Consider the following 19,524-nt stretch of genomic DNA (forward strand, 5'->3'; position numbering starts at 1 on the left):
AGAAACTCTTCAGGCTAGAAGGGCTTGGGGCCCTATCTTCAGCCCCCTTAAACAAAACAATTATCAGCCAAGAATTTTGCATCTAGTAAAACGAAGCTTCTTAAATGAAAGAAAGATACAGTCTTTTTCAGACAAACAAATGCTGAGAGAATTCACTACTACCAAGCCAGCACTACATGAACTGCTAAAAGGAGTTCCAAATCTTGAAATAAATCCTGGAAACACATCAAAACAGAACCTCCATAATATGTAAATCTCATAGGATGTATAAAACAAAAATACAATTTATAAAAGAAGGCTAAGGTATACAGGCAACAAATAGCACGATGAAGGGAATGGTACCACATATCTCAATACTAGTATTGAAAGTAAATGGCCTAAATGCTCCACTTAAAAGATGCAGAATTGCAGGATGGACAAGAAATCACCAACCAAGTATCTGCTGCCTTCTAGAGACTCACCTAACACAAAAGAACTCACATGATCTCAAGGTAAAGGTGTGGAAAAAGACATTCCATGCAAATGGACACCAAAAGCAAGCAGGAGTAGCTATTCTTACATCAGACAAAACAAACTTTCATTGCAACAGCAATTTAAAAAAATAAAGAGGAACATTATATAATGATAAAAGGCCTTGTCCAACAGGAAAATATCATAATCCTAAATATATATGTACCTAACACTGGAACTTCCAAATTTGTGGAACAATTACTACTAGACTTAAGTGATGAGACAGACAGCAATAAAATACAATAAAGTACACTGACAGTACTAGACAGGTCATCAAGACAGAAAGTCAACAAAAAACAATGGACTTAAATTATGTTCTGAAACAAATGGACTTAACAGATATTTACAGAACATTATACCCAACAACCACAGAATATATACATTCTATTCATCAGCATATGCAACTTTCTCCAAAATAGATCATATGATATGGCACAAGCAAGTCTCCAAAAAATTAAGAAAATTGAAATTATGTCAAGTACTCTCTCAGTCCACAGTGGAATAAAACTGGAAATTGACTTCAAAAGAAACCTTTAAAAATGTGCAAATACAAGGAAATTAAATAATCTGCTCCTGAATGATCATTGGGTCAACAATTAAATCAAGATGAAAATTTTAAAATTCTTTAATGAACAATAATAGTGACACAGTCATCCAAACCTGTGGGATACAGAAAAGCCAGTGTGAAGAGGAAAGTTCGTAGCTTTAAATGCCTACCTCAAAAACTCTGAAAGAGCACAAATAGACAATCTAAGGTCACACCTCAAGGAACTAGAGAAAAGAACAAACAAAACCCAAACCTAGCAGAAGAAAGAAAATAACCAAGATCAGAGCAGAGCTAAATGAAATTGAAAAAAATAATACAAAAGATAAAAAAAGCTGGTTTTTTGAAAAGATAAGCAAAATTGATAGACCATTAGCAAAATTAATGAAGAAAAGAAGAGAAAAAGCCCAAATAAGCTCAATTAGAAGCAAAACAGGAGATATTACAACCAACACCACAGAAATACAAAAGATCATTCAAGACTACTATGAACAGCTTTACATGCATAAACTAGAAAACCTAGAGGAGATGGATAAATTCCTGGAAAGATACAATGCTCCTGGCTTAAATCAGGAAGAATCAGAAATCCTAAACAGACCAATAATATTGAAATGGTAATTTAAAAATTACCATTCAAAAAAAAAAAGTCCAGGATCAGATAGATTCACAGCTGAATTCTACCAGGCACTCAAACAAGAATTGGTACCAATCCTATTGACACTATTCCACAAGATAGAGAAAGAGGGAATCCTCCCTAAATCGTTCTATGAAGCCAGTATCACCCTAACACCAAAACCAAGGAAGAACATAACAAAAATAGAAAACTACAGGCTAATGTTCCTAATGAACATGGATGCAAAAATCTGACCAAGTACAGTGGTTCACGCCTGTAATCCCAGCACTTTGGGAGGCCAAGACAGATGGATCACGAAGTCAGGAGTTCAAGACCAGCCTGAGCAACATGGTGAAACCCTGTCTCTACTAAAAATACAAAAATTAGCTGGGTGTGGTGGTGGGTGCCTGTAATCCCAGCTACTCAGGAGGCTGAGGCAGGAGAATCGCTTGATACCAGAAGGCAAAGGTTACAGTGAGCCAAGATCATACCACCGCACTCCAGCCTGGGCAACAAGAGTGAAACTCTGTTTCAAAAAAAAAAAAAAAAAAAAAAAAAAAAAATCCCTAACAAAATACTAGCTAACCAAATCCAATAGCATAGCAAAAAAATAATCCACAATGTTCAAGTGCATTTCATACAAGGGATGTAGGAATGGTTTAACATATGCAAGTTAACAAATGTGATACACTACATAAACAAAATTAAAAACAAAAATCACATGACCATCGCAATAATCACAATAGATACAGAAAAAGCATTTGACAAACTGCATCCCCGCATGATTAAAACCCTCAGCAAAATAAGCATACAAGGAACATACCTCATTGTAATAACAGGTATCTATGATGAACCCACAGCCAACATAATACCGAATGGAGAAAATTTGAAAGCATTCCCTCTGAGAACTGGAACAAGACAAAGACACCCACTCTCACTACTTCTGTTCAACATAGTACTGGAAGTCCTAGCCGGAACAGACCAGAGAAGGAAATAAAGGGCATCCGAATTGGTAAAGAGGAAGTAAAACTGTCATTGTTTGCTGATGATATGATTTTATACATAGAAAACACCAAAGACTCCTCCAAAAAGCTCCTACAACTGATTAATGAATTCAGCAAAGTTTCAGAATACAAAATTAATATATACAAATTAGTATCTCTGCTATACACCAACAGCAACCAAGCTGAAAATCAAATCAGGAACTCAACCCCTTTTACAATAGCTTAAAAAAATACTTAGGGAATACACCTAACCAAGGAGGTGAAAGACCTCTACAGAGAAAACTGCAAAAGACTGCTGAAAGAAATCATAGATGACACAAACAAATGGAAACACATCCCATGCTCATGGATGGGTAGAATCAATATCGCAAAAATGACCATACTGCTAAAAGCAATCTACAAATTCAATGCAATTCCCATCAAAATACCACCATCATTCTTCACAGTACTAGAAAAAACAATCCTAAAATTCATATGGAACCTAAAAAGAGCCTGCATAGCCAAAGCAAGATTAAGCAAGAAGATATCTGGAGGCACCACATTACCCAATTTCAAACTATACTATAAGGCCATAGTCACTGAGACAGCATGGTACTGGTATAAATATGGCACATAAACCAACGGAACAGAGTAGAGAACCCAGAAATAAAAACCAAATACATATAGCCAACTGCTTTTTGCCAAGCCAATAAAAACATAAAGTAGGGAAAGAATATTCTATTCATCAAATGGTACTGTGATAATTGCCAAGCCACATATAGGAGAATGCAACTGAATCCTCAACTCTCACCTTACACAAAAATTAATTCAAAATGGATAAAGGACTTAACTCTAAGACCTTATACTCTAAAATTCTAGAAGATAACGTCAGAAAAAAACCCTTCTAGACATGGGCTTAGGCAAAGATTTTATGACCAAAAACCCAAAAGCAAATGCAAGGAAAACAAAGATAAATAAGTAGGACTTAATTAAACTAAAGAGCTTTTGCACAAAAGGAACAGCCATCAGAGTAAACAACTCACAGAGAGGGAGAGTAATCACAATCTATACATCTAACAAAGGACTAATAACCAGAATCTACAAGGAACTCAAACAAATTACCAATAAAAAATAAACAATCCCATCAAAAAGTGGGCTAAGGACATGAATAGACATTTCTCAAAAGAAGATATAAAATGACCAACAAACATATGAAAAAATGCTCTGCATCACTAATGATCATGGAAATGCAAATCAAAACCACAATCAGATACCTCCTTACTCCCATAAGATTGGTCATTTTCAAAAAATCAAAAAGTAACAGATATTGGTGGTGATGCAGTGAAAAAGGAACATTTCTGTACTGCTGGTGAGAACGTAAACTAGTACAACTACTATGGAAAACAATGTGGAGCTTTCTTGAAATAAAAGTAGAACTACCATTTGATCCAGCAATCCCACTACATGGTATCTACCCAGAGGAAAAGATGTCATTAGATAAAAAAAAAAGATATTTACACACACATGTTGATAGCAGCCCAATCTGCAATTGTAAAAATGTGGAATCATCCCTAAAAAGGAATGAATTACTACTCAGCCATAAAAAGGAATGAATTAATGGCATTTACAGCAACCTGGATAGGATTGGCAACTACTCTAGGTGAAGTAACTCAGGAATGGAAAACCAAACATTTTACGTTCTCACTGATATGTGAGGGCTAAGCTATGAGGATACAAAGGCATAAGAATGACACAATGGACTTTGGGGATACGGGGGGAAAGGATAGTAAGGGATTGAGGGCTTAAAGACTACAGATTGGGTTCAGTCTATACTGCTCGGGTAATGGGTGCACCAAAATCTCATGAACGACTGCTAAAGAACTTACTCATGTAACCAAATACCACCTGTTTTCCCAGAAACTTGTGGAAATGAAAAAATCTTAAAAACAAAAACAAACATGTCTGCAAACTGCATTATGCTTGCTTTGATCTCAGCCCAATCCCATCTGGCCCAGTAGGATATATTTATTCACAATGTCACTTAAACATGCCAAGATGTTCTTACCCATCTATGTTTCTGCTGCCTCTTGTCTTCCAACTTTTTGTTATTGCCAAAAGTTTTCATCCGGAACCTTAGGCATTGCGTGTTCCTATCCAGCTTTGTTGGTGTCTCTACACATTCTCTTAAGTAGACACTTCATGTAAAATTAGACATATCCAGCCCACTGTTTCAAAGGCACCTCAAAGTCAACATGCCCCATGCTGTCCTATCCAGCTTTGTTGGTGTCTCTACACATTCTCTTAAGTAGACACTTCATGTAAAATTAGACATATCCAGCCCACTGTTTCAAAGGCACCTCAAAGTCAACATGCCCCATGCTGCACTCATCCCCCTCACAAATTGCCTGCCCCCATTTCAGTTAACACTACTACTACTGGCCCAACTATCCATGGTAGAAACTGACAGCTACCCTAGATTATTCTCTTTCCCTCTTCAAATCCAGAAGTCACAATTTACCTTCTAAATCTCTCAGACCTTCTTCCTTTGGCCCACATTCTTCATGGTATTTAAGCTCCATTCTTATTACTCCTCACCTGGACCATTATAGCAGCCTTCTAACATGCTTCTTGCTAGAGCGTAAATCTCTTTCCTCTAACTTATGTTTCCTGAGAACACCAGATTAGGTTCAAAATGAATAAAGTCGCTTCTCTGCTTAAGATCCTATTATGGCTCCTATATCCCTCAGGGATCTCAAACTCCTGGTTTGACAGATAAAGACTTCTACATTGCTGTCGTAGCCTAGCCTCAGTTCTCCAGGTGCCTCCTTAAGCACAGACCACATGGCCAACTGAGCACTGAAATATGGCTGGTCCAAATTGCGATGTAAGTGTGAAACACTTGGAGGATCTGGAAGTCTTAGTGAAGAAAAAAACTATGCATAATATATCAATAATTTTTAAATGTTGATTCCATATTGAAATAATATTTGGGGCATATTAGTTAAATAAAATATATCACAAAAAATAAAAAATAAATAATAATCAATCTTGTAAAATGAGACTTTAAAAACATAATCACCTGAATATAATTCTATATGTTCCTCACTAATTTTTATTTGCTGAATCAACATAAACTAAACCATGTATTATCTCTAGGCATGACCAGAACATTTTTTTTTTTTTAGATGGAATCTCACTCTGTTACCCAGGCTGGAGTACAATGGTGCCATCTCAACTCACTGCAACCTCCACCTTCTGGGTTCAATGGATTTTCTTGTTTCAGCCTCTCAAGTAGCTGGGATTACAGGTGCCTGCCACCATGGGCACCTGTATTTTTGGTAGAGACATCATTTCACCATGTTGCCTAGGCTGCTCTCAATCTTCTGACCTCAAGTGATCCACTCACTTCGGCCTCCCAAAGTGCTGAGATTAAAGGCATGAGCCATCACACCAAGCCAACGAGAACATTTCATCATAAATGACTCTCTCTTCTCTTCATCTTAGGATGCCCCTTAAGGCTGGCATACATTTCTGTAATTTGCAAGAAGACTGGCCTCAAGTGTGTCGGTTTATACCTACCAGATAAGCTTTCAAGCAAACATAACCAAACTAGCCTATGCAATATTTAATCAGGAACTTTTCAAAATTCACTGTCTTTTTGGGCCTCTTCCTTTCTCTTTCCAAAAGGCAGAAACTGGAAAGTCTCACCAGCTCTTGGGATTCAAGTCTTAGTCATGATTATTACATCTCTACTAACAACAACAACAACAACAAAAAGTTTAATTGTCTTTTCAGAGTCCTGCCTCAACAAACTCAATTCTTGAATTTTTATTTTATGTTGCTGGATGAGTTGTAGCAATAGATGGCATCTTCTCATTTCACTATCATGAAAGCATCAAACTCATTTTTGTGAATCTCTCCATTCGGAAGAGATTGACTTTCCACAATGACCAGTGAAGGGAGTAACTTTGTCCATTCCAACCGATTTTTACAATTGCTAGTAGTTGCTTTATTGCTTTAAATTTAGTGTTAAATGTAATATGATAGCTGCAGCGGTGGCTCCCAACCCCTAATATACACTTGTATGTACTAACTTTAGCTTTGGATTCTACCCATTCCATTATTAATCTAAACTTAGAACATAAAACACAAAATTTAAGATTTGAAAGACACTATAGCTGGTGTTTTTCAGAAGTAAAAACTGAGTGAAGAAAAATTAAGTGATCTTCCCAAGGTTCTTAGGTAGTAGGTAAAGAGTCAGGTTTAATTACACACTTGATCCTTAGCTAGGATTCCTATTTGACAAAATGATGCTTTTATATATCAGAATAGTCAAAGCATTTTGAAACAGAAACAGACTTTACAATAAAAACTAGTTATCTAAAAACAATGAAAACCTTGGCTAAAATATGAAACTGTCCCTTTTAAATAAATATCAAATAATATCAGGTAATTAAATCTTAAGCAGGTCTTCTAAAGCATCTATGATGCCTTCCATGTAAATTTATTTTGGTACTTCTGTTGTGCAACTAAGCCAAATTCATTTATTGATGTTTTTGTTGAAGAGGAGTAGTATCCTGTGCCCACAGTAATATTTCCTAAGTCACAGTTTCGGTTTATGGGCTATTAATATCTTACTTACGTATGTGTCTATCTCTCATGATACTCTATGTTACTAGTAGGTCAGCCAAGCAGGTGTATAACAATGAAAGGAGCATTAAACCATGGGGCAGGAGATTTAGTTTCCTGTCTGAGAAGTTAACTTAGCTTAGTGATTTGGACAAAAATAATTGAACTGAAAAACAAAAAGGTGCACTAGATGATCTTTAAGTTCTTTTCAGCTCTAGCCGGGCACGGTGGCTCAAGCCTGTAATCCCAGCACTTTGGGAGGCAGAGGTGGGTGGATCACGAGGTCAATAGATTGAGACCATCCTGGTCAACATGGTGAAACCCCGTCTCTACTAAAAATACAAAAAATTAGCGGGACATGGTGGTACGTGCCTGTAATACCAGCTACTCAGGAGGCTGAGGCAGGAGAATTGCCTGAACCCAGGAGGCGGAGGCTGCGGTGAGCCGAGATCGTGCCATTGCACTCCAGCCTGGGTAACAAGAGCGAAACTCCGTCTCCAAAAAAAAAAAAAAAAAAAAAAAAAAAAAAATCTAAGTTCTTTTCAGCTCTAAAAACTAGTCACTAGCCTAATCACAACCATTGAAACAAACAAAAAAAAGCAGATGGAAATTCTCGAGGACTTACAGAATTTTAAAGTAGCAATTCATTCATATAATTACTGCCCCCAAAGTTCTGCATTTTATAGGCTTTATCTATGGAAGAAGTCTTTACATCATACCAAGAATCATTTATTTTTGCAAAAAAAAAAAAAAATTATAGGAACAAGAGAAACCCTTTTGGAAATTTGTGCCTGGCCTTGAGTTAATGCCAGCATTTCTTCTAACATTCAAGGTGAGGTGAGAAATGGTCATTCTTGAAAAGTACATAAAGATTCCCCTTTTTCTTTCCTGTAGGAATCAAAATTATCTCCTAATAAGCAATCAAATAACTGCAGTATTAAATAATCAAAGTTATAATGTAAACAGTTGAACATAGCCTGGTATAACCATAAGATCTTTTATGTAAGTCTTATAGCAATCACAAAGCAAAATCCTGTAGCAAATATGCAAAAGGCAAAAAGAAAGAATTCAAAGCGTATCACTAGAGAAAATGACCTAATCACAAAGGAAGATAGAAAGAAAGAGATACAGTGAGTAAATGGATTTTAAAAAAGACCCTATGATATGATATCTAGAAGAGATTCAATGCACAGTTAAGAAAACACAGAATGTATGTGAAGGGGCCAAAAAAAAAAAATGTTCTATGCAAATAGAAACCAAAAGAAAGCAGAGGTAGCTATACTGATATCAGATAAAATAGGCTTCAAGTCATAAACTGTAAAATAAGGCAAAGAAGGCCATTAAGTAATGACAAGAGGGTCAATTAATCAAGAAGATATAACAGTTGAACCTATATATGCACCCAACATTGGAACACCTAAATGAATGAAGCAAATATTAATTGATATGAAGGGGCAGATAGATTGTAACACAATAATGCTGGGGAAACTCAATACCCCACTTTCAGCAAAGGACAGATTATTCAGACAGAAAATCAATAAAGAAAGTTCAAACTTAAGCTATTCTTTAGCACAAATGGGCTTAACAGATATATACAGAATATTTCATCCAACAGCAACAGAACACATATTCTTCTCAAATAAACATGGAACATTATTCATTAAATGTTAGATAAAACAATATAGATCATGTCTGGGCACGGTGGTTCATGCCTGTAATCCTAGCACCTTGGGAGGCAAAGGCAGGCAGATCATTTGAGGTCAGGAGTTTGAAACCAGCCTGACCAACATGGTGAAACCCCATCTCTACTAAAAAATACAAAAAATTAGCCAGGCATGGTGGTGTGCACCTGTAGTCCCAGCTACTTGGGAGTCTGAGATATGAGAATCGCTTGAACCCAGGAAACAGAGGTCGCAATGAACCGAGATTGCACCACTGCACTCCAACCTGGGTGATACAGTGAGACTCTGTCTCAAAAACGAAAACAAAAATTAAAAAATTAATGTAGCTCATAGGTTTGGGCACAAAATAAGTCTTAAAATATTTAATAACATTGAAATTATATCAAGTATTTTTTCTAGCCATAAATAATATGAAACTATAAATGAACAACAAGAATAATTTTGGAAAATTCATAAATACATAAAAATAAAACAATATACTCTAAATCAACAAGTGGGTCGAAGAAATAAAAAGGAAAGTTGAAAAATATCTTAAAACAAATGAAAATGGATACACAACACACCAAAATTTGTGGAATGCAGCAAAATTACTTTCAAGAGGGAAGTTTATGGCAATAAGTGTCTACATCAAAGAAGATCCCAAATAACCTAATTTATACCTCAAATAACTAGAAAAATAAAAATAAACTAAGCCTCAAGTTAGCAGAAGGAAGGAAATAATAAACATCTGAGGAAAGATCAATGAAATTGACACTAGAAAAACAAAATATCAATGAAACTAAGAATTATTTTTTAAAAAGATAAAAAAATGATTAACCTTTAACTAGGCTAAGAAAAAAGTGAGAAGATGCAAATAAATAGAATCAGAAATGAAAAAGGAAACATTACAACTGATAGCACAGACATACAAAAAATTAGAATACTATGATGAATTACACACCAACAACTTGGATAGCCTAGAAAAAAATAGATAAAGTCTTAGACACATACAACCTACCAAGATTGAATCATGAAGAAATAGAAAGTCTGACCAGACCAATAACTAGAAAGAAGACTGAATCAGTAATAAAAAGTCCTCCATAGAAGAAAAGCCCAGGACCTAATGGTATTTATTGCTGAACTTTGCCAAACATTTAAAGAACTAATACTAATCCTTCTCAAACTCTTCCCAAAAATTGAAGAGGAAGAAATACCTCCAAACTCATTTTACTAGGCCAGCATTACTGTGATACTAAAGCCAGACAAGGGTATAACAAGAAAATTAAATCTCACACCCTGGTGAACATACATGCAAAAATCCACAATAAAATACTAGCAGAGCTGATTGCAACAACACATAGCAGGATCATTTACCATAGTCAAGTGAGATTTACTCAGGGATGCAATGATGGTTCAACATATGCAAATCTATAAATATGGTACACACATTAACAGAATTAAGAGTAAAAAGCATATAATCATCTCAATAGATGCAAAATAATGCATTTGACAAAATTCAAAATCCTTTCATATTAAAAACTCTCAACAAATTAAATATAGAACGAATGTACCTCAACAAGATAAAGGCCATATATGACAAACCTACAGCTAACATCATAGTCAGTGGTGAAAATTTGAAAAGTACTCCCCTAAGATCAATAACAAGACAAGGATGCTCACTCTCAGCACTTCTATTCAGCATAGTACTGACAGTTCTGCTAGAGCAATTATGCAAGAGAAAAAGATAAAGGTATGCAAATTGGAAAAGAAGATGTTAAATTCCTCCTGTTTGCTGATTACATAATCTTACATGTAGAAAACCCCAAAGCCTTCACACACAAAAACTATTAGAACTAATATACAAATTCAGTAGTTTCAGAAGAGAAGCAACACACAGAAATCAGTGGTGTTTCTATACACTAACAGCAAACTATCCAAAAAAAAGAAATCCAGAAAAATCCCACTTATAATAGCTATGAAATAGCTAGAATAAAACAAAATATTTGGAAAGAAATTTAACCAAGGAAATAAAAGAATTGTATGCTGAAAACTATAGGCATCAATAAAAGAAACTGAAGAAGACACAAATAAATGGAAAGATATGCTGTGCATAGATTGGAAGAATTAATATTGTTAAAAATGTCCGTATGACCCAAATTAATCTACAGATTCAAAGCAATCCCTATCAAAATTGCAGTGACACTTTTTACAGAAGTAGAAAAATAATCAAAAATTTGTTTGGAACTACAAAAAATACTGAACAGCCAAAGCAATCTGGAGCAAGATGAACAAAGCTATAGGCATAACACTACCTGACTCAAAATACACTACAAAGTTATATTAATTAAAGCAGCATGGTACTGACATAAAAACAGATGCATTGACCAATTGAACAGAATAGAGAACCCAGAAATAAATCCATTCATTTACAGTCAATTAATTTTTGACAAAGCTGCTAAAAGCACAAAATAGGCTAAAGGACAGTTTCTTCAATAAATGTTTCTGGAGAAACTGGATATCTACACACTAAAAAATGAAATTAGACACTTACTTCATGCAATATACAAAAATCAACTTAACCTGGATTAAAGACTTAAATGTTAGACCTGAAACTGTAAAAACTACTAGGGAAAAAAAAAAAAAAAAAACAGAGGAAGAACACTGTCCTTACAGGGATCGTTGTGCTGCCTACACTCATGCTTCCTCCAACTGAACTGACAGTCACAAAGGCTGACCTGCCTTCATCCCTAATAGGCAACAGACAGGTCTTGGGTTTCTTACCTAGAAGATGAAGGAGTTAGATTAGATCAGTGGCTTGCAAATTGCGTTTCTTGGAGCCCTAGGGTTCCAAGAAGGTTTCTCATGAACATCATATTGAATAAAGAGAGGGTATGCCAAATTAGCTTTTATCTGTTTCATAGATGAATATCTGCCTCTGCTTGTGGAAACAAGAGCTTGATTGCTTTAAAATATTGCCAAACATTGGATTCATTAGTCTTTAAGTTCCATATGTGATTCATTACTTGATTCAGTATATTTCTTTGCAAATAAAAACTTATGATATGGGGAGTTTTTAATAAATATCTATGATATGAATTAATAAAATAATATTTTCAATATCATAAATATATAGACTGCAGCTTAAAACAACCAGTCTTTCTTTGTTAAACAGCAGCTAGGTTTTCTTTAACATTTTTCTTAAATTCAATCCTAAATATGAGCACCCCAACCTACCTTCTGAGAAAACTTGGATTCACATGCAGCTACAAATCTTCCACAATTATTGGACAATTCAAAGAAAGTGATTCACATCTACATTTTTAACTTATTAATTTGATTCTGCCAACCTGAACATTAATAATTGGTTGTATACATTTTTTTTTTTGAGATGGAGTCTCACTCTGTCACCCAGGCTGGAGTGCAGTGGTATAATCTCAGTTTACTACAACGCCTATCTCCTGGGTTTAACCAATTCTCCTGCCTCAGCCTCCCAAATAGCTGGGATTACAGGTGGGCTCCACTACACCCAGCTAATTTGTGTATTTTTAGTAAAAACAGGATTTCACCATGTTGGTCATGATAGTCTCAAACTCCTGACCTCAGGTGATCCATCCACTTTGGCCTCACAAAATGCTGGGATTACAGGCATGAGCCACCGTGCCCAGCCAGTTGTTTACTTTTGATAAAAGATAGTGAATGTAGGATTAAAGAGAATTCCAACTCCCATCCCCAGGTTGAGAGTTCATCCAACAATAAAGCAAATTATGATAACTCATAGTGATAACTATTAAACTCAAGCAAAAAGGAAATATTTTATTTTCCAGTGTTTGGTTGGGCTTCTGAGTCATTGGACGCATGGATATTTCCCTATCTATATTAATAGTATGTTATTTTCTCACTTTAAAATTATCCCACTAATTTTTGGATTTATTTGTTATTTTGAAATATTTCTAAAAATTATACTGCAACATTTTTATTAAAATAAATAAACACTAGTTGACAATTACTACTTTGTCTCAAATTTCTTCTTAATGTGTTATGAGGAAACATACTCAGAATGGTCAGTGCAAGAATCCTGCACATCAATTAATTTACATGTGCCGATTTCCTCACTGCAAAATGAAAAGCTTGCCTCAAACACACCTCTTAGTCTATGGTGAGAAAATACCTTTCAAAAATTTGTGCGAATCTCTGGCATCATAAAATGATAAACAACACATCTCACTCGTCATTTGGCTATATTCAGCATATGCGATCAGAAAAGAAAAGCTTAGGTGCTTAAGCCAAGTTTTTATTCTCCGCAAAGAAATTCGAAATGTATACCTCATAACAGTGATGAAATTGCCATTCTCTTTCTTTCAACTGAAAAAAAAAACAGCAGTACTTGTATATGATGAAATTCTTTATAGAATTATTTTTAAGACAGAAAAGATATATAATAGATAACACTTGTGTGGCACTTTAGATTTGTATTTTCCCTTGCTAAGATTTGTTGTCTTCACAACAAGCTTGTTAGGTAAAATTTATTTATTTATTTATTTATTTACTTACTTACTTACTTATTTTTGAGACACAGTCTCACTCTGTCGCCCAGGCTGGAGTGCAGTGGTGCAATCTCTGCTCACTGCAACCTCCGCCTCCTGGGTTCAAGTGATTCTCCTACCTCATCCTCCTGAGTAGCTGGGATTACAGGCACCTGCCACCACACCCAACTAATTTTTGTATTTTTGGTAGAGACAGAGTTTCACCATGTTGGTCAGGCTGGTCTCAAACTCCTGATCCAGGAGTGATCCACCCACCTTGGCCTCCCAAAGTGCTGAGATTACAGGCGTGAGCCACTATGCCCAGCCAGTAAAATTTATTTATTTCCATTTCATATTTGAAAACAGTGAAGCTCATAAAAGTGACTTTAACAAGGTTGCTCAGCAAGTTTGAGGAGCCAGCATTTGAACAGATTTACCTTTGGAAGACTTCCTCTTTCTTCCAAACTAAGCGAGAAGGCCAAATTCTTGAGCAACGATATGTCTTGGAAGTCAGGGGGTCTGAGTAACATTCTGAGTTGGACTAGACCTGGGAGCAGTTAGATAAAGCTCTAGACTCGCATCCTGATCATTCAGTACTTGAGCCATCTTGCAACCCAGTCTCCACTTGTCGTCGGGATTTTTATTCGCCACTTCCCAAGCAAATGCTCTCTTTTTACAGTGAGGACATTGAGGGAAGGAACTAGAATCTTATTCATGTTTGCTTTATCCCCAACAGCTTGCATATAAGAAGCCCTACACAAATAACTATTTAAATGAATTGAATCAATTCATTAATTAGTGCAAAAAAGTACTTCTTGAACACCTACTTTGTGACTTGTTTCATGTGAGATCAGTAACTGAGACAGAGGCCCCCTGCAGTCATGGAGTTTGTGGACCATATATAACGACAAACATTAAACAACTGATAATAATGGCGATGAGAACTAAGAGAAGGGCTGTTTGCTATGAAAGCTAGAAGATGAATTTTCCAGCCCTTTGATTTGGAACTTCAAGCCTCAGGAACTGTCAGGGAACAGTTCAGGCCTTCCTGAAGAAGAGACATGTAATCTACAACCTAAAGTTCAAGGGAAAGGAGGCAAATGAAGAGGAAAAACCAACTCAGAGAGACCAGCACATGTACTAGGACAGAAAAGCGTATTCCCAAAAGCACAATTTAAATCCTGCGTCTTATTGAACTACCATGGTTCAGAAACAAATCCAATAATGATGCTGGGATTTTCAGAGGCAGTAAGCATTACAACGGATTAAAATTGATGCTTCATGTGGATAAATCATGCACTCTTTTGGATATTTAGAATAGATCTTCCGTAAATCTTCAGTAAATTTTCTCAGCCTTGCTATAAAAGTAGGGAGTAGGTCTGTGGTTCTCTTTCAACTGAAACTAAACTTTTTATTTCATAGGTAGAGTTTCAACATCCTAATTGGTAACCAGTTTGGTTAAGAAAGTGGATTGTTGTGAATGCTAATGGTTGAAAACATGTTGTAAAGATTTATTCAGCCACAGCTGGTCTTTACCATGTGACTGCGCATTTTATAGTTAGTTATCATTGTACTTCCAGTTGTAAATTAAGTGTTTATTCAATGGGATTTTTCAAGGAGTTGTTATAGAAGGTATCCTGTGGCCATGTGTGGTATTCCATGTTGTAGAAAATATAATAAATTATATTGCTTTATGGCAAGCCCTTTATACATATTAAAATAAGACGTTCTTATGGGCTATAATTTTACGAATTTAAAGTTTCACTTAAAACTTATGCACATATAAAAAATGCCAGAAAGATACATGTTTTCATTATACATAGAGAAATATTAAGCAATCACTGAGTAATCCCTGTGGGATATTGCTACATACTGAATTGTGCACCCTCAAAACTCATATGTTGAAGCCCAATCCCTTGGGCCTCAGAATGTGACTGTATTTGAAAATTGGACCTTAAGTGAGGTAATTAAGATTTAATGAGGTCCTAAGTGTGGGGCCCTAATCCGGTATGACTGGTGTCTTCATAAAAGAGGAAGAAGATGCAGACACATGGAGGAAAGGCCGTGTGGGGACACAGTGATAAGGCGGCTGTCTGCCAGCCAAGGAGAGAGGCCTCAGGAAAAATCAAACCTGCCAACACTGTGGTCTCAGACTTCAGCTTCCAGAACTGTGAGGCAATTGACCTCTGTTACTTAAGGCACCCAGTCTATGGTATTTTGGGAGGGCAGCCTGTTGTAAACGGTGTCCCCACAAAACTTGTATGTTGAAGCCCTAAGCCCCAGTATGACTATATTTGGAAATAGGGCCTTTTTGGAGGTAATTAAGGTTAAATGAGGTCGTAAGGGTGGACCCCTAATCCAACAGGGCTTATGAGAAGAGGAAGAGACACCAGGAGTACTTGGACACAGGGGAAAGGCCATGGGAGGACACAGGGGAAGACCGCTGGCCACAAGCTTAAAAGAGGCCTCACAGGCCAGGTGTGGGGCTTATGCCTATAATCCCAACACTTTGGGAAGCCAAGTGTGAGCACATCACCTGGGGTCAGGAGTTCAAGACCAGCCTGGCCAACGTATAGTGAAACCTCATCTCTACAGAAAAATACAAAAATTAGCTGAGTGTGGTGGCATGTACCTTTAGTCCCAGCTATTTGGGAAGCTGAGGCAAGAGAATTGCTTGAACCTGGGAGGTGGAGGTTTCAGTGAGCCGAGATTGCACCACTGCACTCCAGTCTGGCCAACAGAGCAAGACTCTGTCTCTCAAAAAAAAAAGAAGAAGAAGAGAGGCCTCACTAGAAACCAAATTTTCCAGCACTTTGATATTGGATGTCCAGCTTCCAGAATTGGGAGAAAATTAATTTCCATTGTTTAAGGCACCCAGCCTGTGGTATTTCATTATGACAGCCCTAGAAAACTAACACAGATACATATTTTACAGTCATCACTGTACAACCAAGTGTATGCAGGCACACACAGTCTGCTATGTGCAGTTGAATTATCTAGATTCCTAGGTGAGAACAGTGGAGAGACTTTTATTATGTCTTTGCATATTAGAATTTTTGTTAGATTAAAAATGAGAATGCGTAATTTATATTCATGCAGCCAGACTGTATCTGGACATTAATTACAATAAAAACAGAATTGGTTTTATGAAGTGGGGTCAATGCATGGGTACCCTCACATTTTAAAAAATGTTTTGAACATGTTCACAACTTGATTATTTCAGCTTTCAAGGGGAATGTATGTAAGAGCCTTCACTTAGCCTACCTATAATCGCCAAAGAAGAATATTAAGCCTCGACTCTACTGTTTCAAATTAAGCTTTTCTCATGCAGCTGTTATATTCCTGTCACTTATCAAGTTACCTTAAGAAGCATTTTGTGAGTTTAATTAAGCCTGACTAATTCTCCAACAGTACAAAGAAAGACGAATTCCTTAAATATTTAATCCATCTATGACTCAAGTGTCATTTTCTGAATGTAGCTGCTAAATTCTTGGAATTAATTATCCTTTGAATTAAAGCTGCTTTTTCGGCTGTTCAAGACGTATAGACATAGTCACACCTCACACAATGTGTAAATTCAACATTGCATCTCTTCACCAGGAGAATTTATTCCAAAGGCTGCATTCCAAACCTCAGCCTGTCTGGCTTATTTATGACCCTGGGACTAAGAAATCTTTCACTGTAAACTTGTTAACAATCAAGCCGGTCTTTATCATAATTTCCATTCTTCGTCTTTCCTCTCCTTCCTCCTGCATCCATGTAAGAATGAGTTAAAGGTTAGCTGCTCTCTATTTGCAAAATCACTAAACCTTTTCACTGAAATTTTGTTTTCCTTAAATAACCCCAATATTCACCTCCTTTAGAAAAGAAATGGGCTTTTCTCTATTACAATCAGCAGGTAGCACTATCATCAGCCCTTCCCTCCTCTCGTATCCTTCTGGAACACTATATGAATCCATGACTTTATTTATTTATTTATTTAGAGACAGAGTCTCGCTCTATCACCCAGCCCGCTCTATCACCCAGGCTGGAGTGCAGTGGTACAATCTCAGTTCACTGCAACTTCCGCCTCTGGGTTCAAATGATTCTCCTGCCTTTGCCTCCCAAGTAGCTGGTACTACTGGCACTTGCCACCACACCCAGCTAATTTTTGTATTTTTAGTATAGACAGGGTTTCACCATGTTGGCCAGTCTGGTCTCAAACTCCTACCCTCAGGTGATCTGCTCGCCTTGGCCTCGTGACTTTAATTACACATTTTCTACTTGTTCTCCTCCACTACGCTGAAGGTTATCCAAGACTAGAAGCAATGTTCCTCAAGATGAGACTCCCAAGAATACAATGAGCTCAATTAGGCAACCACACTGATGGGGCTCCTAATATTCCCAGAACTGGGAGTCAGTTTCCAGATTCCTGTATGAGAAAACTGGAAGATCGGATACATGAGAAGACAGAAAACCAGACACACACACACGCACACACACACACACACACACACACACACACACACACACACAGTGCCACAAAGACCACAAAGACACAAGCCCATAGGACCAAATCCTGCATGCTTTGGCACTTACTAGTGCAGTGCTCAGTAGTCAACTATGCCAGCACCATGCTAGACACTGAGGTTAAGAAAGTGGCTGGTTGACTCAAGTTCTAAAGAGAAAGGTGTCTTTTGATTGAAATTCACATTCCTTAAGGGATGCTAAGAGATTGAAAGGCTATAAATTAGCTACTTAGCTTTCACATGTACAAGTCTCAATTTAGAGAAAGTTTATCCTCAGATATCATTTTCTAGCACTTGCAATATAAACAGTAACTGAAAAATATTTCTAGAATAATTCACTAAGCACTCTTCCTTTTCTTCCAACACTGCCTCCCACACATCTTGATTGAAAATATATTTACATTGAAAATCTAAAACACAAAATGGCATGTTAGAAGTTCCAGTGCCAGACACTTTCACCTTTTTAAAATAAAGTGGAGTATGGAAATACTTTTGCTGCAAAGAAAAACAAGAATAGGAAAAAAAGCAATTAAAAGAAAACACACAAAGTTCCCATGGTGTTATTCGGATGGGAAGAGCCAGCACTGGATGGTGGCCAGGGCAGCCCCCAAGGGCCCCTGGGAGAGATGTACCTACCACCTTTCATCATCCCCACTTCGTAGCACTTGCGGAGCCGGCAGGCCTGGCAGCTCTTCCTCCGGTTTTTATCAATGGTGCACTGGTTGGTAGCTGGACACATGTAGTCATTATGTCCTATTAAAAGCAAGAGGACGGAATTAATATTATTTCGGGAAACGTAGCCAATCAGAATCTACAGGGAAACCTTTTAGAGGATATTTTCCTATCACGTCCTCAGCCTTACTATGCTGCTACTCAGCCTGCTGGCCTTTTTCTGTCCTTCTTGAAGTGCAAACAAAACGTCTCGTGGACTTAATTTCTATAGCAGCCAACTGCATCAGGAGTCCACTGAGCAAGTTGCCTTCAGTTCACCCAGCCTATATTTTGTAGCATGATGTTTTATACCGTTATGTTTACTCAGCAGATAAGGCTTTTTGCTTTTTGATTTGTTTTCTTTTACCAAGGGTGCTTGCCAAAATCGTTGTCAGGGTAGACCTGTTAAAAATAGAATTTTCAGAGAGAGAGTTTCAAGGTAGCCCTTCTTAAAATATAATTTAATTAAGTAGGTACTCAACTGCAGCACAGAATATCTAAATTCAAGCCATCTTGGTGGGCTGGGTGGTGACAAAGTTCAGTCCTTTAGTTCGTAAGTTCGTCCCTCACTGACTGGCTGGAGCACTCTAAGCAAGCTACCTAACATTTCTAGTTCTCACTTTCCTCCTCTCTAACCTAGAGAAAATAATGGAACCCATGACATACAGTTATTCTAAGAACTAAATGTGAGAATATAGGTCAAGAGTTTATACCATAGTTCCCTGGGTATGGAAAACACTCAAAAGATGTTAGTTGTTGTTACTCTTATTTTATGATTAACCCTCTTTCTTTTTTCTCTTGTTGATTGACTCTCTATCCCTCAAATGGTCCTTACTCATTGG

At 36.9% G+C, this 19,524-nt stretch overlaps 1 protein-coding gene across 7 annotated transcripts in view; it reads right to left on the reverse strand.

Moving 5' to 3' along the window:
- The window catches only part of ESR1 (estrogen receptor 1), a 441,625-nt gene that overhangs the window by 196,695 nt on the left and 225,406 nt on the right, over positions 1–19,524 (reverse strand). For all 7 annotated transcript variants that reach the window (XM_074397268.1, XM_074397267.1, XM_074397266.1 and 4 more), the window contains one exon: positions 18,608–18,724. In XM_074397268.1, coding sequence (XP_074253369.1) covers positions 18,608–18,724 — 117 coding nt within the window. The remainder of the gene's footprint in view (positions 1–18,607; positions 18,725–19,524) is intronic.

Source organism: Saimiri boliviensis, chromosome 4 (genome assembly GCF_048565385.1).
Source record: "Saimiri boliviensis isolate mSaiBol1 chromosome 4, mSaiBol1.pri, whole genome shotgun sequence".
Taxonomy (NCBI): domain Eukaryota; kingdom Metazoa; phylum Chordata; class Mammalia; order Primates; family Cebidae; genus Saimiri; species Saimiri boliviensis.